The following is a 25,693-nucleotide window of genomic DNA, read 5'->3' on the forward strand; positions in this document are numbered from 1 at the left end:
AAGAATGGACTATACTGTATCGATCGATCGATTATGTACAAGCAATATGGCGGACAGATTGTTATGTCTATCATTTGATAGACATAAACTTAAGGCATCTTTAATGCCTTTTACAACCCATTTTTATAAATTAATACTATTACTTTTAGTTTTATATAATATAGTTCCTGTAGGTGGCTCAAAAACTTGCCGTTTGTGTGAACAGGGCACATGTATAAATGATTCTTGTGTTTGTTTACCTGGATGGAGAAACCAAGACGATTCTGGGAAATATTGCAACGAATGTTACGGGAGAATAAGGTGAATAATAATAAACATAAAAATAAAACCCTATTTATATTACTAAAGTCAAAACGGGAAAATATCATAATCTTTTTACATATCTAGTTGGACGATTCGTAGCAATTGGCTGTGACTGATTATCCCCAGACACCACTACTAATCACTAAAGTAAAGTACTGCTGCTGCGACCACCGAATGGTGACACATGAATGGTTTATTTATTAGTCAACTGCCCTGACTGGAAGTTTTACCAGAATCGACGTTGCGGGTTCAAATCCTGGTTCCGCTACTTTAAAAAAAAAAAATTCCGTCTTCTTTTTACAGAACGTTGCAAGGGATAAATGTCCCATGCATCCTCCCCCCACCTCTTTTTTTTTTTAAACTCTCTCTCTCTCTCTCTGTCTCTCTCTCTCTATCTCTCTCTCTCTCTCTCTCTATCTCTCTCTCTCTCTCTCTCTCTCTCTCTCTCTCTCTCTCTCTCTCTCTTGGTTCCTTTCCAGTTTCTAGCAAATTGTCATATTCGTCCCCACCGATCTCAAATAGTGTCTAAAAGAATAAATAATTAAAACGAAGTGACTATTCTCACCCCCGGGATGAGAATAAAAAATCGAACGAGCTCTCACCCTTGGGATGAGAATAGAGGTCGTCGCCACTTCTCGCTATTCTCACCCCTGTTAACCAACAGGTAGGGAGGGTAGGTAGCCTAGCCTAGCCGCCACCCCTTCTCGCTATTCTCATCCCGTATTACTATTACCTAACCAACAGCCAGGGTACTAGTACTACTAATAATAATAATGATGATGACGACGACGATGATAATAATAATAATAATAATAATAAGAATAAGAATAAACTTTATCTCATATGAAACTTGGCAATCTTGTAGATTTTTCACTTCTAAGTCTATTTCTATGGTCAAATATGCGTTATCTTGATAAATTTCTTGTATAGAAGGAACAAAATTGACGTCACCCAGCTCTTTGTTATTGTTTTTAGCTGTCATTTTTATAATATGGTCTCACCGAATTGTGTTAATCAACATTTAACATTACACAAGGTTTCGTGCCTTGATAACTTGATAACATGGGTGCAAGCAACTGGACCTCAAAAAGCCTGCAAGTCGACTTATGACCAGACATATAATCTGAAAAAGCCTGCAAGATTCATCTAGTCTTCATAATAGTAGTCCACAATTGTTGTATGTTTAATCCAAAGGTTGTAATGCAGTAATTTGTTAAGTTTCTTGTCACAAGTTGCACAATTAAAAAAAAAAAAATCAATCAAATCCAAATCGTAAAAAGCCGGCGACGTTTTTTTCGGTAATCCAATCAGCCGGCAGGCCGGCTGTAGCCGGCATTCTTGCACCCATGTGATATATTATATCTGACTGGTAGATGTTATGAGTTTTTAAAAAAAACTACAAGCATAGCATCAATATTTGAAAGATATGGTTGTTGATATTGGAAAAATTAACGACAGAGTGGTAAGAAAGAGAGATATAAATTGAGACAGGGGAGAGAAAGAAAGAGAAGGGGTGGGGGGGGGGGGGGGGGGGGGGGGAGACGAAATAGAAAGTGGAGGGGAAAGAGAAGAAGAAAATACCAGCAAATTAAAATAGAGAAAGACAGGGATAAAGAGAGGGGGGATAGGGAGAGGGCGAGAGAGATGTGAAATATTGAGTGGACGAGAGAAAGGAAATACAAACAATATAAAAGATGTAGAGAAATAGAGTTTGGGGTAGGGGGAGGGAGAGAGCGAGAAAATATAAACAAGTGTAAGTTAAAATACCTAACGTAGGGAGAAATTGAGACAGCTAAGTCAACACAAAATAATAATATGCCCATAAAAGGAAAAGTCCAATTCTTAGAAATTGGGCGAATCCGTTTCGCTTAGAGAGAGAGAGAGAGAGAGAGAGAGAGAGAGAGAGAGAGAGAGAGAGAGAGAGAGAGAGAGAGAGAGAGAGAGAGAGAGAGTCATCCCGTAGACAGATTTCCAACAAGGATTCCCATATCTCAAGCCAGCCAGTCTACATTTGAAATGCACGACATACATGTTCACCCTCCTTACGTCCAGTACCAGGAGAGATTTGATGATCAGGTGAGAGTTATGAGGAAGGGGGGGGGGGTGCTAAGCTGACCCTACACAGGGATGAGAATAGAGAGACGGGACGGCGGCTAGGCGAGGCTACCCTCCCTACCTGTTGGTTAATAGGGATGAGAATAGCAAGAAGGGACGGGGGCTAGGCTACCCTCCCTACCTGTTGGTTAACGGGGATGAGAATAGCGAGAGGATGGGGGGGGGGGGGGGTGCTAAGCTGACCCTACACAGGGATGAGAATAGTAATAGCGAGAAGGGACAGCGGCTAGGCTAGGCTACCCTCCCTACCTGTTGGTTAACAGGGATAAGAATAGCGAAAGGATGGGGGGGGGGGGGGGGGGGGGGCTAAGCTGACCCTACACAGGGATGAGAATAGCGAGAAGGGACCTCGGCTAGGCTAGGCTACCCTCCTTACCTGTTGGTTAACAGGGGTGAGAATAGCGAGAAGGGACGGCGGCTAGGCTAGGCTACCCTCCCTACCTGTTGGTTACAGGGGTGAGAATAGTGAGAAGGGGCAACTACCTCTATTCTCATCCCGGGGGTGAGAGCTCGATCGCTTTTCTATGTTCATCCCGGGGGTGAGAATAGAGGCAGCCTAATTAAAAAGCAAACAAACAGAAATATTCAGAGAGCGACCAAATGGTCAGATAGAGGAGAACAAAAACATACAATAATTTAAAAAAAAATAAAAACAATTTTAAGAAATTCATCCTCAGAAATGGAACAAAAGGCCAAACAAAAAGGAGAAAAGAATAGACTAGAGGTGGGGGGAGGATGGATGGGACATTTATCCCTTGCAACGTTCTGTAAAAAGAAGACGGAATTTTTAAAAAATAAAAAAGATGGCGGAACCAGGATTCGAACCCGCAACATCGATTCTGGTAAAACTTTCAGGGCAGACGACTAAACCATTCGGCCATGACACCCACTTCGAAGTCGACGCAGATTGTGTATATGTAGTAACAACTGATTTAATGTTGGTTAATTTTATGTTTTTATAGATATTTTATTAATTTATTTCTATGTGCATTCGGTAACATTCCATATTCTGGAATGTGGATAATTGTTTAAAAGAGCTGAGTTTCAAATATATGTCTGGGGATAACAAATTTTCATTATCCCCAGACATGTGTTTGGGGATAATCACAGCGATTTTAAAAGCGAGATAAGCCTCAAAGACTCAAAATAAAAATTCATGATCTGATTCTGACTCTTATCGATTAATTCAATGAATGTCAACACACAATAGATAAGTGGATTTTTGAAACTTGAAACTGAAGAAAGTGAAATCGAAACTCTGTGCCAACTCTATACACCAGCCTCTCAGTTAATCTAAACTCAATCCTAGTCATCAAATAGATGTCTAAGTCTAAGTATTATCTAGTATTAATATTAACATTTAATATTAACATAACTGTTCATTAACAGAACAGTTTTTCTTTGACAAGGTCCTTGGTAAGGTGCTTTGACTTTCAACTCATTTAGGGGATATTGTGCTGTAAAAAGCTCAACATATACTTGAATGAATTGAATTAACTCAAATGTAAAGTTATTATATATTTGATTTCCCATAATGGCCAAAAATATCATGCTTTTATATTTTATTAATTTTCTCTTTATTTTCAGTTTACATGGAACAGAAGGTATAATTTACGATGGCTCTGGCAATTATTCTAAAGACAATACATGCAGTTGGCTCTTGGATACGGGGCAGACAGGAATGAGAGTGACATTCCAAGTCAATAAACTTTCCACAGAATGTATTTGGGACCATCTGTATGTTCATGATGGAGACTCTGCCTTTTCTCCCTTAGTCGCTGCTTATAGGTGAGTTTAGTTTGTTATAAGGGTTGGATTAGATTTAGCTTCCAACCAAAGTTATTCTTAATTTACACTTTATTAAAAGAAACTGCCTGCATAACAGCTTATTAGACCATTCCTGTACATTTCGGGACCCACAATCGGATATAAAAGCAATTGAAGCTGTCTAGGGCTGGGCTGCAAGATTTGTCTTAAATGACTACCGTCCCCATAGCAGTTTAACAAATGATCACATAGCTTGGATGTTCCCCCTTACAATTACAACACAGACAGGAAGAACGACTAACTCTCATGTTCAAAATTACAAACAAAATGACGGCCATCTCACCAGAACAACGAGACTTACAACGAAATACATGCATTCAAAGAAAAACCCACTCAAAAACACTAAAACTCCACTAATCTCCAAACTCAAACATCTTCAAATATTCATTTGCACCCTGCACTATCCAAAGACTCAAATGCTCTTTCCAAATCATGTGTGAACACAACAGATTTAGAAACATTCAAACGAAGATTAGCAAAATTCTTCAGCCTAAATACCAACAATGGCTGTCACACTCAACAACTCTCTCCACCCTCGAATACAAATACTCAGAATTGAGTCGACTTCAAACATTTCGATTCGGATTCAGAGACAGACATTCTTGTTTCTTTTTTTTTCTTTTTTTTTTCTTCAAACGCAAACTTATTTCTATTTCCTTCAATTGCTTTAAGTTTGTGGAAAGGCAAATGATTAAAAAAAATAAAAATCTTTTAACTCAGACAGTTTCTCATGCATGTCCAAGTTCCACTTAATTCCACTTTGATAAAAACGAAAAACAATGATATTTACAGACCTGCCTAATACTACGAAAAAAATTAGTAGAAAAACGAATTTTTGGCTCCTGCTACAGAGCTGCACAGGTCTCTCGTTGACTCAATAAATCTTTTTGAAATGGAAAGTCTAGCTTCTTAGCACCTATATTCAGGATATTGGGGCATTTTTGGATCATGCTGAGAGCAATTTTTTTTTCTTTTCTAAAGCTATTTAAAGTGGATTTGTCTTCTTTTCCCTTGGAAACTACGAAATTTTGAAATTTCAAGTAGGCAGCTCTGTATTTAATGCTTGCATATCAGTCAAATTGAGTTAGATAGATTAAACCTTGTTTACTGATTCTGATTGTTTTTTTTTTGTTTTTATTAGCAACTGTACAATCATTCAGCATATACCATTGTCCAAGAAACTTTTTAAATGTTCAGATGTTGATGCTATGTGTTTAGTTAAAGTACTCACAACATACACCTGCTGAAATATAACGTACCAACACACAAAAAATGGCCGGCTGAAAACAATAACAAAGAGCTGATGACATCAATTTCGTTCCTTCAATAGGAATGTCCTTTGCCAAAATCCTAGCATAAAGACCATATTAAAGTATTTTGCACAAAGCTTCTGTTCATCAAATCATAAAAAAGGATAAATATCCATCTAGCTCTCCCTTAACTGCTGCCTTTAATCAACTAATAATTTATTTTTACCCCCCCCCCCCCCCCCCTTCTACCCTTTACACCCAACAATTCAAGTCTCTAGGAAAGAAAAAGTGATAGCAGGAAGATTTTGAATAAAAACCTGTTTTCCGCCATTAACCGGAAAAAGGGCAACCATGATGAGTACACTACCAATTGAGTTATCAATCAGCCTTCCACATTAGTTAGGTTAAAATGACACATCTTCTTTGAATTATGCAAATTATTTGATTTCATTTTAAAAAAATAATTTTTGTTTTGTTTTCAGTGGAGTGAGAGTGGGATTACAGACGAAACCAAACTTGAAAATCAAGTTGAGTGGACGATATGCTTATATCCATTTTTACAGTGACGCTGCTTATACACTTCCTGGATTTAATGTATCTTACATGTAAGTTGGGGAGATGTTGCTTTCCAGTAGAAAGATTTCTTGGACTCATATCTAAGTCTGAGTGTGGGACGGGGAAAGGAAAGAGAGTCAAGAGAGCGAGGGTGGTGCGGAGGGTTAGGGAGTATGTGTGTGTGTGAGAGAGAGAGAGAGAGAGAGAGAGAGAGAGAGAGAGAGAGAGAGAGAGAGAGAGAGAGAGAGAGAGAGAGAGAGAGAGAGAGAGAGAGAGAGTGTATCTTGAGGATTAGTCATAAGGCACTCTATAGATGTACTTCCTACACTACTGTTGAAGGAAATTTTATTGTTTCCTTATTTGTGTTTGATTTATTTCCACCCTCCCCCCCCCCCCCCCCCCCTCCCACAGAGTGGATAACTGCGACATTTCATGTTCAGATAATGGTATATGTACCAAGGGGAAGTGTGAATGCCAACGAGGTTGGACAGGGCCCAACTGTGATTCTCTCCTAGACGGCTGTCCCAACAACTGTTCAGGTCACGGAGTCTGTGAAAACCGTGTTTGCAAATGTTCAGACGGCTATAGAGGTAAGAGCTCAAGGTTAATGAAACACAATTTTAAAATTTATAGTTTCTCTGTGTTAATGTTTCGAGAAGAACGGTTATTTTTGGAAATAGACAGTTTTTGAATATTTTGATATTCTATAATTTCTCCAATAATAAATTATTTGAAAAATAACTAGGGAAAAAACTCGTTTTCATCAATGTCTATCTGTTGTATATTGTAAAATAAACCTAAAAGTAGATTATTTTATTTTTTTGTCATTTTAAGAAACTAAGTCTGTGACTCGGTTGTTTTTGTGAGGTTTGTCTCAAAAATATTCTCGTCCTTTTAAAAATTATTTTTCAGAAAAACCAATGAAAGCAAATGTTTTCCTTCGTTTCTCCAAATAACTTAATATTAGAGTATTTTTGAGGCAAACCTCACAAAATAATCAACCTTTTGGCCCCGTGTCACAGTTTCTTAAAATGACAAAAAAAACCCACTAAAATTTCATATTTTGATATAATTTGATCTGATCACTTTGATATAATACTGTATTGAGATGAATAGTCATATTTTCTTGACACGGATTTCATTGGTATCCCACACTTTCCCTTGCCTTCTTTGTGTTTGTTTCTCCGTAACTTTCTGGTCTCTGGTCGTGAATAATCATAATTGTTCTTTTTTAACTTTATTCCTCTTCCAGGAGACGACTGTTATCACGAAGATAAACACCTGTTACTGGAGAAGATGCCTGTAGCTCCTTCGTCGATGGATGGTAGAGCCTCATTTGCTTTTACTAAGGATGACTCGGATGTTTTGTGGATTGTGGGAGGCTACAGGATGGGAGATAACAGTGTCGATGGAAACTTGTACACGTAAGTCAGACTTGATTTTGATTAAATGTAGATTTTTTTTCTTTCTTCTTGAGCTTTTTTAAATAGCACAATATCCACTAATGTGCTTAAAGTGCTTTACAAGTCCCTGACCAACAGGAACATGTAGAATGAGACATGAGGCCTGTTAGGCAATGTTCCATTTTTTTTCCCGACAGAGACAATGCTGTTAACTACTGGGTACTCATTCTACTGTCCGGTGAGAGAACTTGAGTCCAGGACCTTTCGATCTGAAAGCAAGTGTTAAACCACAAGACCACAGCCTCTTCTAAATTAAATGAATGCGGAATCGGTATACATCTAAATCACCATGATGTTAATAGTGCATTCCCATTGACAAGTGTTTAAAACTGATTGAAGTTTCAATGTACGCTTTTTTAATATAATTTTTAAACACGCCTCCCTGGTTTTACGGATCATCCGTAATTGTTACGGAAATTTTGTGATAATTACAGACTTACAGAATTGGAAGAAACATTACTGATTTTGATTTCAAAGTGATTTGGTCGCAGTGTAAGAGAGAAAAAAATAAATTCTCTTTTAAGTTATTGCTCAGTTCCACACCCATGATAGCTAAGTCAATCACTAACTCCTAATGGTAGCCGTCAACAACAAAGTTAGTTTACATTTAAAAGGAGGTTGTATGTAGCATTTGTCTTGTTTGGTTTCATATTACTGAGATTTTACCATTTATTACAGATGAATTTTGTGGTGGTTACTGATTTTGATATTTTCAAGTAAGCGGGTATGTTTTTAAACTTTGCAGACACATTATAAATACGTGAATCAAATTTTAAGTTTCAAAGTCTTGAAATTATTTTTTAAAGATACGTTTTATTTTTCATGAGTTCATCGGAAACTTATTATTTTCTTGTTATGACTACATTTACAAATTTCTCCACCAATAGATTCTTTGGTTGTAATGTATTTTTAAAAATCCCATTTTGAAATCTGATCTTTAGGTATAATACAGTTTCTACAGTTTGGGACATTCCAGATGAGAGTAACCCCGGACCGTGGCCGCGATATGGCCACACAGCTGTGTTCTTCCAGGTAAGCTCTTTTCGATTTGGAGTTTCAGTTTTATAGACAATTGAGACAAAGTTAGCCCAATGAAAAGTAAAGTATTTTTCTTTCTCTTTTACTTTCTTTCTTTTCTTTCTTTCTTTCTTTCTTTCTTTCTTTCTTTCTTTCTTTCTTTCGATTTGGAGTTTCAGTTTTATAGACAATTGAGACAAAGTTAGCCCAATGAAAAGTAAAGTATTTTTCTTTCTCTTTTACTTTCTTTCTTTTCTTTCTTTCTTTCTTTCTTTTCTTACTTTCTTTCTTTTTCTTTCTTTCTTTTACTTTCTTTCTTTTCTTACTTTCTTTTCTTTCTTTCTTTCTTGCTTTCTTTCTATCTTTGTTTTTTAAATATATTTATTTGTTCCTTTTCTTTATAAATAGACTGCTGGAAATTGGTGGCGGAATTTATGTATTGCTAAATCTTGTCAAAATTTAAAAGACTTTTGATTTTTAGTCTATAACTATTTCTCAAAATGACAAGCAGTATCATCAGTTTTCGGTCACACGCGATTGTCTTTTTTTTAAAGGGAGCCTTGTACCTGTATGGTGGGATCAAAGGCACAAAGGTTATGGATGACTTCTGGATGTATACCATTGCAACTGGGACCTGGACCAAACTTTCTTCTGGACCTCGCGACCTCAGCGGACACTCTGCGGAAATTGTGGGTAAACGAATGCTCATTTTCTTCGGGTATAGCTCCGACTATGGTTACAGTAACAAAGTCTTGGAATATGATTTTGGTGAGTTTTGCTTTTGTATCATATTTTGTTTGTAGATTGTATTAAATAAAAATGAATTTAATAGCTTTAAAAAAAACAACAAAAAACCCCCAAGCGCTTTACAAAGGGTCCCAGACGTACAGCAAGACATAAAATGTAGAATGGGACATGATACCTATTTGGTGATATTACAATTTTTTTCTGACAGAGACAACTCTGTTAAGGGCCAGGTATTCATTTTACATGGTGAGAGAATGTGAGTAAAGAGCCTTTTCCAAGGACTCAATTATACGCCAGGCGAGGCTCGAACCCAGGTCCTTCCGATCTCAAAGCGAATGTCATACCACAAGACCACATAGCCACACAAAAAGAACAAAATACGACTCCAAAAATTGTTTATTACTTTTTACAGTCCACAGCTTCAAGCAGCTTAGTACCACTTTGACTTGTTTGTAAATTACATCTCTTGATACCCATTGGCTATTTATGTAGTCCTTCAGAGCCATTCGGCCCATGAGCCGGAGTTTATCTCAGTTTCTATAGTGTGAAACGGACAATAGCAATTGCTTGCTATCCTTTGGATAGGCCGCTAGTCTATTGCAAAGTACTTTGGACCAAATCTAACAGACTCAGCTTCCGAATCACTGCTGGGTGGACAGGGGGGGGGGGGGTCAGATAAAAATCTCGACTGCAACCTGGATCGATCTTGATCCCTTTGCTTGTGAAGCGAGTGCTCTACCAACTGAGCTATCAGAGACACACACCCCCCCTCATTGGCCATTTACCCCCTATAATTGCACAGAGTGCATTGAAAAAATGCGCAGCTTTAAATAAAAGTGTTAATAGTTTTCCTTGGATCCACTGTAATCTGCGATTTTGGAGTCAGAGGAGGAATTTCTTCCTTTTTAAATTATGACATTTCCCCCCTAATCAAATGAACCGGCAGTGAGAGACTTAATGTGTGGTGGAACAAATAGGTGCAGTTTTCCCACTGTCCAGAAGTTAGCAAGAGTATCATCGATAGTTTACCATCTCACTTGCTCAAAAAGTGGAAGTTAGTGCAGTAAAAAGGGGTCTTAAAGGCGATCGTTGAACAATTTTCATCTTTTTTCACTTTCTGTTGCCATCAGCAGTGAAATAAGCTGTGTTAGCCTGATATTTGTTATTGTGAGGTTTGAACTCAACAGCAAGAAATCTCATTCAACTGTAAACCATCTTTAAAAAAAAGATTGAGCTTTTGTAACGCAATATCCATTAAATGTTCTCAAAGCGCTTTACAAGGGGTCCCTGACCAACAGCAACACTTAACATTTAGGACAGGACATGACGCCTGTTAGGCAATATTACAATTTTTTGGCCAGAGACAATGCTGTTAACGGCCAGGTAATCGTTTTACACATCAGTACAGTGAGAGAATGTGAGTAAAGAGCCTTCTCCAGGGACTCAACTATGCGCCGAGCGAGGTTCAAACCCAAGACCTTCTGATCCGGAAGCGAGTGTCATACCACAAGACCACATAGCCGTACCAGGATAGATCACCCGCAGTGGATGAAATTCTCCTAGGTCAGAGATGGAAAAGAGGCTGTCTGGACCAGTTCTACATCCGTCCACTATCGGTCCACATCCTTGCTATCTTCTTCACCATTTGCTCTATCATTTGCCCTTTCCTTTTAGCTTTGCATTCATGGGTTTTGCCAAGGCCCTGCAGAGTCTTTTGCTGAGAGAGAAACAGTGAGATGAAATTATTTTTTTTATTTTTAATGGAGATGATATTATTTTCCTATTCAATCATCTCTCTACATCTATTATTTTAGATTGTCATCTATATATGTGACCAAAAGTGTGGATATGGTGTTTTGTCAGAATGACATAGATGAAGAAAATATTGAGATAAAGGTCAAACATTAGAACTAGGAAACTCTCTCTCTCACTCTCTCTCTCTCTGTCTCTCTCTCTCTATCTCTCTCTCTCATGCCTCTCTATCTCTCTCTCTCTATCCCTCTCTCTCTATCTCTCTCTCTCTCATGTCTCTCTCTCCTCTCTCTCTCATGTCTCTCTCTCTCATGTCTCTCTCTCCTCTCTCTCATGTCTGTCTCTCCTCTCTCTCATGTCTCTCTCTCCTCTCTCTCTCTCTCTCTCTCTCTCTCTCTCTCTCTCTCTCTCTCTCTTTCCGAATGAAGACATTTATATTATGTGTTACCAACATTTGAATCATTCTCCCTTTTCCTGTCCCCAGTAAACCAGACATGGAAAGTCTTGAAGACGATGGGTAGCGTCGTGCAGGGCGGCTATGGCCATACGAGTGTCTACGACAAACTGAGGCAGAAGATCTACGTGTACGGGGGCTACCATTCCCCAGGGAACACCCCGTACAATCTCACAGACATGTTGTACGAGTTTGAACCAGTCCGTTCCATGTGGTAAGGTCGACTTATAACTAGAGATGCCTAAATGAGTCAGTAAGATGGAGATAAAGATAAAGGGAGTAAATATTATTATGCTTCACACGCAAAGGAACCATGATCTATCCTGGGTGCAGTCGAAATTGTTTCTGACCCCCCATCATGGGTGAAAGTTCGCCGGAAAAATCCGGCATGGCCGGATTTTTATTTTTGAAAAAGAGGTCTCGCCGTTTTTGTTGTTGTCTGGCCGGAATTCGAAAATGAAAAAAACCGGCATTTATATAATTAACCGCACTTCTGTTTTTTCCTCTTATTGGTAGTTGCAGGATTTTTTTTTCTGAGCATCTGCCTTTGCAGGATTAATATCATTGAGTAACTTTCACCCATGCCCCCCATGTCCACCCAGCAGTGAATGGGTAGCTGAGTCTGTTAGATTAGGTGGAAAGTACTTTGCCATAAACTAGCGTCCTATCTAAAGGATAGTAAGCAAGTTCTATTGTCTGTTTCACGTTTTAGAAACGGGGATACACTCCGGCTCCATAGACCCAATGGCTCCGAAGAACTACTTTTTTTGTGTGTTTGTGTGTGTGGAGAAGGGTCATGAAAGCTCAATTTGTCGAGCACTCACTTAACATGTACAAGGACCTAGAGTAATCATTTATGTAAAAAAAAAGTTATTTTAATCATGAGAGGAACTAAAACTAGAGCTTATGTGCGGCTATGTGGACTAGTGCCTAGTGGTATGACACTCACTTTTAGATCGGAAGGTCCTGAGTTCAAGACTCGCTCGTCGCATAGTTGAGTCCTTGGAAAAGGCTCTTTACTCACATTCTCTTACCATACTCGGGTGTATAATGAGTACCTGACCATTAATAGCAATGTCTCTGTACAAAAAAAATTGTATTATCGCCTAACAGGCGTCTCGTCTCTTCTACATGTTGCGTGTTGAAGTTGGTCAGGGACCCTTTCTAAAACGCTTTAGCACGCTTAGTGGATTTTGCTGTGTATAAAAGCTCAAGTTTTAAATATTTTTGAAGCCCTGTCATGGGAGGGTACATTCATTTATTTTTATTTTTTTTATATCCTAGCACAATTTTACCAGGAACTGACATGTATAACGGGTTTAGTTGAAATTATTCTCAGAGCTCCTTGTCCACTCTGCAGTGATAGGGTAGCTGGATCTGTCTGGTGGAAAGTACTTTGCGATAGACTAGTGTGCTATCAAAACATTAGCTAGCAATTTCATGCGCCTTTCTAACTGTATAAAAGCCGGCATAAATTCTAGCTCTGTAGCAAGAGCTACTTAAATAAGTCTCAAGTCGCCTAGTATCCACATAACTATCTGTCAACATTTCCGCTTTCGGCGGAATCATTCCTATTTTCAATCTCCCTTTTCTACAATTCCGGCATTGTCTCTAAAATTCCGATTTTCAAAAATGTTAATGAAAATGATGGTAAGTAGAAGAAAAAATGGAGGAGGGGGGGGGGGGGGGTTAAAAAGGTAAATTTTAAAAATATGATTACCAAAAGGCAATTAAGTAGGAAAATGAATTGCACTCCTTCTCCCCCTCTCCATTCCTCTACCTAATACATGTAATATGTAGTTTTGCCAGCTGTGCCGGAATACTGTCTTTATCAGTTTGGTGGCAAAGTTGGTGGTCCATTTCGATACAGAAGTATCTGTTGTTGAGAAATCCTATTTTTTTGTCTCAAATTCCTATTTTCTGACGTTCTGATTCCACTTTTGGAATATGAAAGGTTGGCAGGTCTTTGTCCACACTAGCCATCATGTTTACTTTTCTTATTGTCAACAGGACCATTCTACACAGCAGTGGCAAAGGCCACTACCTCCATTCGGCTGCCATGATGAATGGGTTGATGTTGGTGTTTGGTGGGAACACTAACAACGACTCCAGGCTTGGGAGACGGGCTGAATGTTACACGTCAGAGTTCCTCGTGTACGATAGAGGTAAGGGTTCTTGTGTGTGTCGTCAGTGGCTCAATGGTTTTGGTTTCTTGTCTCGTCACAAACGTGGAGCAATGTTAAGCACGGTAAGAAGTCAGATGGGTGACATTGATTGTTATCCTCGGATTACACTATGGTTTTGCCCGGGTTTTTGCTTCATTCTTTTCTTTTGAGGGAAGTTTTAAAAATTCACCTCCAAATTTGGAAATTTTCTTTTGGGTTTATTCTAAGGGAAGACTTGAATAACTAAGGCATCAATTACAGTTCAGCACCGCAAACTGAGCTAGGGCAAGGCGACTTGCTCAAGGCCACACATCGCATCGGGTAGTCAAACTCAGTACTTTTTTGGTACGAAGCAAAGACCATTTTGCTGAGCCACGCTTCCCCATAATAGCTTAAATAGTTTATCTTTTTCAATTGAATTTGCAACAGAAAACAGTCAATTATGTGTCAATTATGTCGTATGTTTTCCCCTTTACCATTTAAACAGTGGCCTGAATTGAATACTAAATAAAAGAAATATTTTATTCGTCTTCATACGTCCCTTCACTGTTTCTATGAATTGTTCCACCTTTCTTTTAAAAGTATTACTATATAAATGAAATAGAAAAGAATCAGAACAATTTATACGAAACCAGAACCTAGCTGTTTTAGCGGGTGGTTGGATGGGAGCATCACCCCTGAATCATATACCTATGATGTTCGCATGGGTGTACGATCCGATAGTGATGTCATTTCTTCTTCTCTTTACTAGCCTATCCTGCTTCTTTGGTTTGTGATTGTATTTTTGACAGGGGATATTTTTTTTCTGTAAATCTTCTGCCTGTTTGTTCTTGGTTATTTATAATTTAGCTTATGATATCTTTAGGTTATGATTTTGATTTACATTTGTACTATTTTTGTTAGATTGCTTGTTTTTTTGTTTCAGCGGTCTCTCATATAACCTCAATTGTGTTGGAAGAGACCTAAAGCAACAAACAAACAAACAAACTAGCTGTTTTAATGCAAGGTTGCCAATTTTCTGTATATTTACTGAATTCAGTATGTTATGAACCCTCAGTATATTTTCCAATCACCTGCTAAATGGGAAAAAAGTAAGTACATAATTAATGTCTTTTTAGCACTCAGAAAGGGGGCGGTCTGTGTGTTTCCATAAAAGTTCAGTAAATTGGCATCCCTGTTAATGGAGTCAACTTTGATTTGTTTAAATTCCCATCCCTCGACAGACTGTAATCGTTGGCATACACAACAACATCTACATCCCAGTATTCACTTTCATGACCTGGATCGATTTGGGCAGAGGATGGTTTCTGACAACAACAAGTAAGTCCCGTGTATTTTGGTCTGTGAAAATACTAATGAAAGAGTGATGATGGAGAGGCTTCGGATGGGAACAATACAGACAATTTTTACGTGTGTATTTTGCTCAATTGGTAGAGCGCTAATTCTCACGCAAAGGGAGGGACATCGACCCCGGGTGAAGTTGATCATTTTTTTTACCCCCCCCCCCCCCCCCCCCCCTTTCCACCTGGCAGTGATTGGGTAGTTGGGCATCTTATGTCTGGTGTAAAGTACTTTTTGATAGACTAGCGTCCTGTCCAAAAGTAGCAAGCAGTTGCTTTTGTCCGTTTAACGCTATTGCTGCTGGGATTGACTCTGACTCAACGGGCCTAATAGCTCTGAAGGACGACTTGCCAAACGTTTATTGGTAAAAATGTATTAATAAACATGAATTTAGTCTCCAATTTATATGAAGAAGATAAATGCATCATTTGTCTTTGTCAACTTAATCAATTCGTCACAATAAAATTGGAGCTTTGTAAAGCACTTTGAGCACATTTAGTGGATATTGCGCAATATAAAAGCTTACTTTTTTTTTTTTTAATTCAACCTAATCAAGTTTAAAAAAAAGACTTTTTGAACTTCAAGGCGCAACATTTGTATTTTTTAAAAATTATTTTTTTGACATTTTAAGGATTGAAAAAGATATTGATGGGTCACTGTTAATTTTCATTCGAAGGTTTTATATTATATAATGCTGTTTTGAGTCTATTTGAGTTTTAAATGAACATTCCCAACATGACATTTTGTCTCGCTCTGTCTCCCTCTCATTTCAGCCATGTTTTTCTGTTTGGTGGTTTTCACGCCTGGTCTAAATCAGATCTTTGGAAAGTATCAGCAGGTGATTTATTTAAATTATATGATCTAGAAAAAATGCAGACTTGGATTTCTCTCATTTTTGTGTGTATGCAAACTCGACACTTACAAACATACAAAATGTACGGATCTGGGCGGATGGGGGTTGGGGGAGGGGGTGGTCCTGATAGCCCAGTAAGTACAGCACTCCCCTCTTACGACATCTTGCATTTAGGATTTTTATCTTCAAATTCAAATATTTTTCAGAAAAGTTTCTATTCTTTTTTTTTCTTTTTTCTTGTTGTTGGTCGTGTTTTTGTCTTGAAGGTTGGAGGGGGGGGGGGGGGGGGGGGGGGGGAGGGGCGGTGTAGAGGGTCAGGACATTTTTGAAGAATATGGGGATTTCAAAAGCAAACAATTAAGTGTCATTTGATTGACAACAACAAAATTAAAAAACAAAAAACAAAAGAAAAGAAATACAGAAAAGCCGCAATCAGTTATGATATGAACCAAGGTCATCATAATCTAAACCCCCACATCACAGTGTTATCTCTACCACCTCCTCCACAACTTATCTCACCATCACCATTTCAATGCAGTATCATCACTATCTCGGCTACTCCTTCTCCAATGATATTAATCACACCATTCATTACTACTAAAGCCGCATTCATTACCATCACCAAAAGCAAATGCACCATCACCTGTACCTTCACCACAACCACATGGGAGACAAACATTTTTCTTAGGTGTCTCTGATTTTAAGATCGATGTGGAAAGACCGTGATCACTTTTAATATAAAACAAAACCTGGTCACAAAAGTTGCCATAAACTTTGTACTAGATCGTACTTTTATAGCTTTTAAAATATTTCTGAAAAATAAAAAATACAACAAAAAAAAAAAAAACCCAACAAACTTTGAAGAGAATCCATCACAATGAAATATTTATTTCTTAAAATAATTCTTTCATTTTTAGTCAAATTTCCATATCTTTGATGATTTGCAGATTTTTTAATGGTGTGAAGTCATCTTTTCATTATTCATTATTCCTCTTTCTTCAGGCTCCTGTTCCGCTTTCAACGAGACACAATCTTGTGAGAATTCCATGCCAGGAGTCAAATGTATGTGGAAGAACGGAACTGGTTGTGTGGAGGATCCGCAGTTAGAGAAATGTCTCAACAATGAAGGTAAATTTCAGTACTTTTTGCAGATTTGATTGACAAATTTGAGGAGAGTAGAAGTCCTTCAAAATAGAGAAGTTGATAATATTGGTTTTATTGTCATCAAGGGACATTTTTCTTCTTTTCCTGTCATGAGAAAAACATTGTCTGGAGTCTACAAGATGATCCACAGGGCAGATGACAATTTCATAAAGAGACAGAAAACTGCAAAGTATACTACTACTACTACTACTACTATTACTACTACTACTATTACTACTACTACTACTACTACTACTACTACTACTACTACTACTACTACTACTACTACTACTACTACTACTACTACTGCTACTACTACTACTACTACACTACTACTACTACTACTACTACTACTACTACTACTACTACTACTACTACTACTACTACTACTACTGCTACTGCTGCTGCTGCTACTACTACTACAACTACTACTACTACTACTACTACTACTACTACTACTACTACTACTACTACTACAAAACTCTGAATTAATCCAGGAGTCTGCTGCATTGCAGTGCTGTAAAGTGAGCCAAAGAGGCTAAGTTCCTTGCTCAAGGAAAAAATGAGAATTTAACTGTAGGGTTTGCACATGGATCTCCTGCATGCTTTATCCACTCGACCATCACAGCCACTCCCCCTCCCCCCTCCCAATCCCCTTCCCCACCCTTTATTTATTGAATATATTTATGTTTTTCTCAGCATATACCATTGCATTTGAATTTCAGCTCATTTGATATAGCAGAAGTATGTTGAATAATGATCTGAAAATTATTTGACAACTCTTATATTCTTATTTTTTTCAAATTTTTCTAAATCAGATGTGAATTTCAATTGCTCTGGCTTTAATCGCTGTGAAGGATGCCTGGGGCAAGATGGATGCCAATGGTGTTCAGGGAGTTGCTTCTCTGTCAAATCCAATGGACATAAAAATTGCACATCGGTTAGTCTTGTACAAAGTTTATTTTTTATTTATTTATTTATTTTTCATAAATTAGATAAATGTAATGTTTTTTATTTTCACAATATTTTTATGAAAAGATCGTGAGCTTTTGAGCTTTTATATAGCACAATATTCACTAAACGTACTCAAAGCGCTTTACAAAGGGCCCCTGACCAACAGCAACATGTAGAACGAAACATGATGCTTGTTCGGCGATATTGTAATTTTTTTTTGACAGAGAGAATCCTGTTACAGACCAGGTACTCATTTTACACCTGAGTACGGTGAGAGAATGTGAGTAATGAGCCTTTTCCAAGGACTCAACTTTGCGCTGAGTGAGGCTCGAACCCAGTACCTTCTGATCCGAATGTGAGTATCATACTAGAAGATCACGTAATTGCACAAAATCTGAAGAGGTGCGTTTGAAACAGTGCCAGACAAGACAGAAAATTTTTCTTGGAATAGGGCAAGGTATTGATTGTCATTTTATCTGTTTTAAGAATTTAAAGAGTGTTAAAATATCTTAGAATTTTTTTTTTTTTGTTCATAGGACTGTATATTGTCTTAAGTTGGTATAGCACTCGCTTCACACGCAAAGGGACCGAGAATGGCCGTTAACAGCGATGTCTCTGTCCGAAAAATTGTAATATCGCCTAACAGGCATCATGTCACATCCTACATGTTAAGTGTTGCTGTTGGTCAGGGACCCCTTGTAACGCGCTTTGAGCAGATTAAGTGGATATTGCGCTATATAAAAGCTCAAAAGCTCAAGTTTTACACACTCATTCACGTGCCACTACACTATAAAGACAGAACTTCATTTCTCTTTGCTTTACAGAAAACATCTTCTTGTCCTGCAAGTGTCACCCAGAATTGTGCGCTGTACCAGTCGTGTAGGTCTTGTCAGGAGAGCAGTCAATGTGTGTGGACTGTTGGGAAGTGTAAAGGTTATGTTATTGGTGAGTGATGCATGGAATGTACCAGTTGTGTAGGTCTTGTCAGGAGAGTACGTAGTCAGTGTGTGTGGAATATTGGGAAGTGTAAAGGTTTCGTTATTGGTGAGTGATCTATGGAATGTACCAGTCGTGTAGGACTTGTCAGGAGAATAGTCAATGTGTGTGGAACGTTGGGAAGTGTAAAGGTTACGTTATTGGTGAGTGATCTATGGAAGGTACCAGTCGTGTAGGTCTTGTGAGGAGAGTAGTCAATGTGTGTGGAACGTTGGGAAGTGTAAAGGTTACGTTATTGGTGAGTGATCTATGGAAGGTACTAGTCATGTATGTCTTGTGAGGAGTGTAGTCAGTGTGTGTGGAATATTGGGAAGTGTAAAGGTTTCGTTATTGGTGAGTGATCTATGGAATGTACCAGTCGTGTAGGTCTTGTCAGGAGAGTAGTCAATGTGTGTGGAACGTTGGGAAGTGTAAAGGTTACGTTATTGGTGAGTGATCTATGGAAGGTACCAGTCATGTAGGTCTTGTGAGGAGTGTAGTCAGTGTGTGTGTTGAATGTTGGGAAGTGTAAAGGTTACGGTATTGGTGAGTGATCTATGGAAGGTACCAGTCGTGTAGGTCTTGTCAAGAGAGTGGTCAATGTGTGTGGAACGCGGGGAAGTGTAAAGGTTACGTTATTGGTGAGTGATCTATGGAATGTACTAGTCATGTAGGTCTTGTCAAGAGAGTAATCAGTGTGTGTGGAACGTGGGGAAGTGTAAAGGTTTCGTTATTGGTGAATGATCTATGGAAGGTACCAGTCGTGTAGGTCTTGTCAGGAGAGTACGTAGTCAATGTGTGTGGAACGTTGGGAAGTGTAAAGGTTACGTTATTGGTGAATGATCTATGGAAGGTACCAGTCGTGTAGGTCTTGTCAGGAGAGTAGTCAATGTGTGTGTTGAACGTTGGGAAGTGTAAAGGTTACGTTATTGGTGAGTGATCTATGGAAGGTACCAGTCGTGTAGGTCTTGTGAGGAGAGTAGTGAGTGTGTGTGTTGAACGTGGGGAAGTGTAAAGGTTACGTTATTGGTGAATGATCTATGGAATGTACCAGTCGTGTAGGTCTTGTCAAGAGAGTAATCAGTGTGTGTGGACATAAAAGATAGGAAAACTCTCAAGCTTTTAAACAAAATATTAGGAAAAAAAGAACATACCATGTATGCATAGGTAACAACATAAGTAAGAAAAGAACAATAAAGAATGGTGTCCAACAAGGGTCTGTCCTGGCCCTACTCTCTACAAGACATATATATATATAAGCAACATGGCAAGATTGAACACCTTTAAATTTTGATACGCTGGCGACTTCGCAATAGAAAATCAGTCATCATCCAGCACCTACAATCGACACTAAGCAAAGATGCCCAATCCCTGAAAGCATTTTTAAAAAAGTGGTAGCTCAAAATGAACACCACTAAAGCTGTCTGCACCTTATTCCACACGAATAACCACCATGCAAATCAATGTCTATCAATCCATGTAGCAGACACAGACCTCCCCTGTAATCCGCACCCCAAAGACCTTGGCACAACTCTTGATAGATCGCTAACATACAAGAAACACGTTGAAAACACAGCTAATAAACTTTAAAAAAGAAATGGAATAATAAAGAAACTCGCTGGAACATTATGGGGACCACTCCCCCAGTCCTAAGAACATCTTCACTTGCGTTATGATACATCGTTGCAGAATACTGCGTCCCAGCTTGGTCATGCTCTCCACACACCAGAATAATCGACACTCTACTCAATGACACCATGGGGATAATACCCCCCCCCCCCCCCCCCCTTCACATACGATTTATAAACTGCTCATTACCTCCCATAGTGGGCAGGGAGGCACTTACTGTGTCTTCTATCCCCTTTTATCTGTTTTCCAACATGCTTTGTCTTTGTCGTGGTGGGTTTTGTACAGGCCCTGGCCGGATACCCTAGCAGGGAGGGAAACAGTCAAATGTATAGTTAGAGTTTTGGGAGATGATATTTTTTGTCTTGTAAATTATCTCTCTGTTATGCACTTTATTGTTTTGTTTACATATTATATATGATTTGTAAACATTTGCGTGTATCCCTCTTAGTTGGGACCTGTGCTTGTGTCTAGATTAGACTTTTAGGTGATCTCAAACTAAGTACTTTGATAGTGTGCTCTTGGAATCTACATCTGTTTCCCATTTGAACAACTTCCCCTTTGTCTTACATTTTCTTGGGTGCTTTAATTGTAATTCTAGAACTTTTTACTACCCCATTTTCTTCCTTTTTACTGGCACTGATATGACTTAAATGTGCTGCAAGTGCCGTAAAACCATTAAAAACATAAAAACAAAACATAAACTGCTCATGAAACAAGCTCTTTATTTACATTCTCTGACCATATCTGGGTGCAAAATGAGTAAATGACTCTTTAACAGCATTGTCTCTGTCTGAAAAAAAAAAATTGTAATATTGCCTCACATATGTTATGTCTCATCCTTTATGTTAAGTGTTGCTATTGGCTAGGGACCCCTTGTAAAGCGCTTTCAGCTTGAGTAGTGGGCATTGCACTATAAAAATGCTCAAGTTTATTCAATTCATTGAACACATCCAGATAAAAAGAGCAACAAGACCAACCAGAAGTCTGACTGTGAGGAGAAACAATGTAGCCGAATGGACAACTGTTTGTCGTGTACCAAAGCAGACTGTATGTGGTGCAGCAATCTCAACCAGTGTATCTTGACCAAGTCCTATGTGGCTTTCTATTTCTATGGTCAGTGTCAGGATTGGACTACCAAGGAGGCCCAGTGCCAAGGTGAGGTCTACCCTTATGCTAACTATTTGTTACAGTGAATGACATAATCAGTTGGATGGTGAAAAGGTTTGAACTGAGATCTTGCCAAGTTTAGTTAGAAGGTCAATTTTTTTCAAAAATGAGTTCTTGTCATAAATGATTAAATCAACCCTTTTTGTACATCTTCGGTAAATATCAAAGCTTAATTTCACTTCTAAATATTTTTTACAGCTAGTCAAGTTGAAAAAGTATGAAATTTGAGAAAAGTTGCTGGATACCTTTCCCATACCTTCATGAAAAATCACCCGATTTACTTAAAATAAAGATTAAAATGCTCTGGGGAGCATATTCGTTCAGAAAATGCAAAAAAATGCACATCCAAAATTTTCACCTACCATTATGCCACTGATGGAAATTCAGTGATGCCCTATTCTAAAGTCGGAAAACTGATTTTTTAAAAAATCTTCCATCTGACCTTGAGCGATAAGGGTGAATTGATTTTTTTTAAAAGATGAAAGTATTGGTTTTTTAAAGGCAACAGTCAGTGGTAAGCTAGATGGATGTGTGTCCTTTTCTATGATTTAAGGGGATAGGATTTGATGGAGAGACACTTTGCATGAAATATTTTTACAAATGATCAAATAATTTTCAGGCTTTTTTTTATTTTAGCAAAGGCCCATACATTGACTTTGGTCATTTTTGCTAGAAAACAGTCTCCTCAAATATTGATGAATTGATGAATTAAGACAACCTTGTACTTGTCTAAAACTCTCAAACTGGCCCTTGACACATGTTTGAAGTCTTAGGCTTGAGATGCTTTGACCAGTCAGGACTCATGGTGATTGGCTGAAATTTGGAGTATTTATTTTTCTGGCCATATAAAGAAATGTTAAAAAAATTATTGTGTAGCAATAAACATCAATTTGTAATGTATTTTTTTTTAGAAGTTTTTGTTTGGTTTACTGTACAGTGTTCAATGTCACAGTTATGTTTCCCTAATCCAGAATTCCGTAGGAGCTCATAAATACTGTACTGGTTATAAGATTAAGTTTTCTGTTTAAAAAAATTATTTTTAATGGAAATAGGTGAGTCTTTTCTTAATTATTTATGAGGGACAAAGATTTTGATTTTACATAGTGTGAGGCTATGTGGTCTAGTATGACACTCGCCATCGATTGGAAGGTCCTTGGTTTGTCTCCTGAGCGGTGCACAGTTGAGTCCTTGGGAAAGGTTACTCACATTCTTTTACTGTACTCAGGTGTAAAATGAGTACCTGGCCATTAACAGCATTGTCTACGTCCGATAAAAAATTTGTAATATTGCCTAATAGGTGTCATGTCTCATGCAGCATGTTAAGTAAAGCACTTTGAGAACATTTAGCGGATATTATGCGATTTAAAAGCTCAAGTTTTTTTTGGTGTTTTTTGGTATGATGTCAATGGTTTTAATTAAAAATATGGCTTGCCCTTCACAGCCAGCAACTGTTCTACCCTGAAGACTTGTGATGACTGCTCGTCACATACACGATGTGGTTGGTGCGATGATGGCTCTGGAACTGGGACTGGTTTTTGTCACGAGGGAGGCATGGGGGGACCCGTCACGACCTCCAACATCACCAGTGGTCCCTTCACCGACTTTGGTGTCTGTCCCAAGGCACAATGGTTTTTCACTGATTGTCCAAGTATGTTGCACTTCCATTACTGTTCTGTTATTAAATCTTGTTCTTGCTTTTGTTGTTTGTGTTGTTGTTGTTGTTGTTGTTTCGTTTACATCAAACCAATCACAGTTCTTCTTCTTCTTCTTCTTCTTCTTCTTCTTCTTCTTCTTCTTCTTCTTCTTCTTCTTCTTCTTCTTCTTCTTCTTCTTCTTCTTCTTCTTCTTCTTCTTCTTCTCCTCCTCCTCCTCCTCCTTCCTCTTCCTCCTCCTCCTCCTCCTCCTTCTTCTTCCTCCTCCTTCCTCTTCTTTTAAAATCCTGAAGTTTGAGGACTGAACTACATTTGAATTTAAAAGAAATTAGTGATAAATAAGAAATAGATGAAGTATTGTTGAATGTATCATATTATGAGCTTCGGTGCTTGAGAGTGTTATTGGGTACAAAGTGATATCAACCAATGAAAAAGATCAGGGCTGTCATGATTCCACTGCATCAGGTGTTATTGAGGATGGGAAGTCAAGATTTTATTTTGTCCTCCCAGCAGAGATTGGGTAGCTGGGTCTATTAGATCTCACAGAAAGTACTTTGCATGAGTCTAAGGGTAGCAGTAGCTTCTATTTAACACCATAGAGACCAGAATTAACACCAGCTCCATGAGCCTTATAGCTCTGAAGGACTATTTTTTAAAAATTAAGTTGATATTCTCTAGGAATATAGTGGTTGATTTTTTTCCTCTTTTTGAATTCATTAAAAAAAAAATTGAATATGAATTAATTTTTAATAGATTTTTACAAAGTTTATATAGATATGATGAATTATTTAGCAGGTTCCACAATTATACTTTGAGGAATCTTTTTTTTAATCTCTACTGTCAAGATTAGGCATTTAATTTTTTTTTTTTTTTATCTATAACGACTTTGTGTATATTTTGCATCTATCCCAGAATGTCAGTGTAATGGTCACTCCCAATGTGTCAATGATACTGGCATATGTGGTGTCTGCCAGTCCCACACAGCAGGTAAGGTTTTGTCACATGCCAAAAAATTATTCTACCCATACCTTGTAACGTTGATTAAACAGCTGTCTAAATTTTGACCAGAAAGCTTTTACTTTGTGTTTGAACCCCTATCATGTTTTGACTCATTTTTTGTTTGTTCTGATAAAGCAAAATTGAATTTGAAAGATTTAACTGCATCAATTTATTAAAGATAGTTTCTAAATTTACACCTGAAACGGAGAATGCATTAAGAAAATATTTTGTTTAAGTGTAAAGAGGGTGGAAGAAAGGAAGGGGGGAGGGGGGGTTGGTTGGAGAATGGAGATATTTATGTTAATTGCAATTTAGAATTCTTAGTTGAAGAAGTAATCAAAATTTGGTCATTTTTTCCTACTTTGCTAAAATTTGTGATCATTGTTTTTGGTGGGTTTTTTTCTTCTACCTTTTTGTTTTAATTTTAATTGCATTGAACAACTGAATTCAGATGATTGATTGCATGAGTCAGTCTGTTTTTGTTTAATTTGAAGTTTTGACTATAGAGAATTAGAGTCATTTAGCCCTACATTGATTTTTATACATTATTATCATTATATGTGTATGTACCAAGCGATCCAATAAAATGTAAATACTTCATGTGTACTATGATGCGTTCAATTGAAGCGTGTACTTTTTTAGGTTTGACTTGTGTTTTAATGGTCGCATAATAATGATGAGTGTCAGTGATCATGTAATATCCACTTTTTATTGAATCAGCCTGTATGTTTAAAATTTTTTTTTTTTTAATATATTTTATTTATTTATTTATTTTTTTTTGCTACAGGATCTCACTGTCAGTATTGTGAGGATGGATACTATGGAGATCCACTTAATGGAGGAAATTGTAGTGGTGAGTGGATTTTATTTGTGCTAAGGCTTTTATTAATTTATGCTTTATGTGTCGCTTGATGGCTCAGCAATGTGATACCTCATCATTCTCACAAAAGTCAAGCAAAGTTAAGTGTGGACGTTGGCAGGATGAGTGATTGTAGAAAATTCTTGTCCGGATGTTGTGTCCTTCGGTAAAACACTTAACTCATATCACCCCACTTGACTCGGGTGTAAGTACCTGACTATAGCCAGTGATGGATATTGTAAGAGTGATAGTACAAAAGGATGCCTTACAGGTAACTGGCACTGTATGGAATGGTCTGCTGGGGGGATGGGATAAATTAAACATTTTGAAACGCTTTGAGCAAGGTGAATCGGAGGAAGTTGTAAATCGTCTGTTCCAACCCTCAGGTCTAATTTAAGTTGTGTTAAAAGTACCAAGGCCAGACCTCTGCACCTACCACATTTTCAAATGTTGTTTGTCTATTTGTTTTTTTT

General features: G+C 37.9%; 1 protein-coding gene across 2 annotated transcripts in view; it reads left to right on the forward strand.

Annotated features, from left to right (window-relative positions):
- The window catches only part of LOC144965028 (attractin-like protein 1), a 44,868-nt gene that overhangs the window by 238 nt on the left and 18,937 nt on the right, over nt 1-25,693 (forward strand). For both annotated transcript variants that reach the window (XM_078899890.1, XM_078899889.1), the window contains exons 1-18: nt 1-300; nt 4,006-4,206; nt 5,978-6,100; nt 6,462-6,640; nt 7,303-7,474; nt 8,455-8,545; nt 9,085-9,298; nt 11,514-11,697; nt 13,494-13,648; nt 14,872-14,968; nt 15,763-15,827; nt 16,845-16,970; nt 17,804-17,925; nt 18,764-18,884; nt 21,498-21,698; nt 23,152-23,358; nt 24,275-24,349; nt 25,149-25,214. The exon at nt 1-300 is cut by the window's left edge. In XM_078899890.1, the coding sequence (XP_078756016.1) occupies nt 5-300; nt 4,006-4,206; nt 5,978-6,100; nt 6,462-6,640; nt 7,303-7,474; nt 8,455-8,545; nt 9,085-9,298; nt 11,514-11,697; nt 13,494-13,648; nt 14,872-14,968; nt 15,763-15,827; nt 16,845-16,970; nt 17,804-17,925; nt 18,764-18,884; nt 21,498-21,698; nt 23,152-23,358; nt 24,275-24,349; nt 25,149-25,214 (2,695 nt within the window). In that variant the 5' untranslated portion in view covers nt 1-4. The remainder of the gene's footprint in view (nt 301-4,005; nt 4,207-5,977; nt 6,101-6,461; nt 6,641-7,302; nt 7,475-8,454; nt 8,546-9,084; nt 9,299-11,513; nt 11,698-13,493; nt 13,649-14,871; nt 14,969-15,762; nt 15,828-16,844; nt 16,971-17,803; nt 17,926-18,763; nt 18,885-21,497; nt 21,699-23,151; nt 23,359-24,274; nt 24,350-25,148; nt 25,215-25,693) is intronic.

This window comes from Berghia stephanieae, chromosome 2, assembly GCF_034508935.2.
Source record: "Berghia stephanieae isolate SIO BIC M18660-M18661 chromosome 2, UCSD_Bste_1.3, whole genome shotgun sequence".
Taxonomy (NCBI): domain Eukaryota; kingdom Metazoa; phylum Mollusca; class Gastropoda; order Nudibranchia; family Aeolidiidae; genus Berghia; species Berghia stephanieae.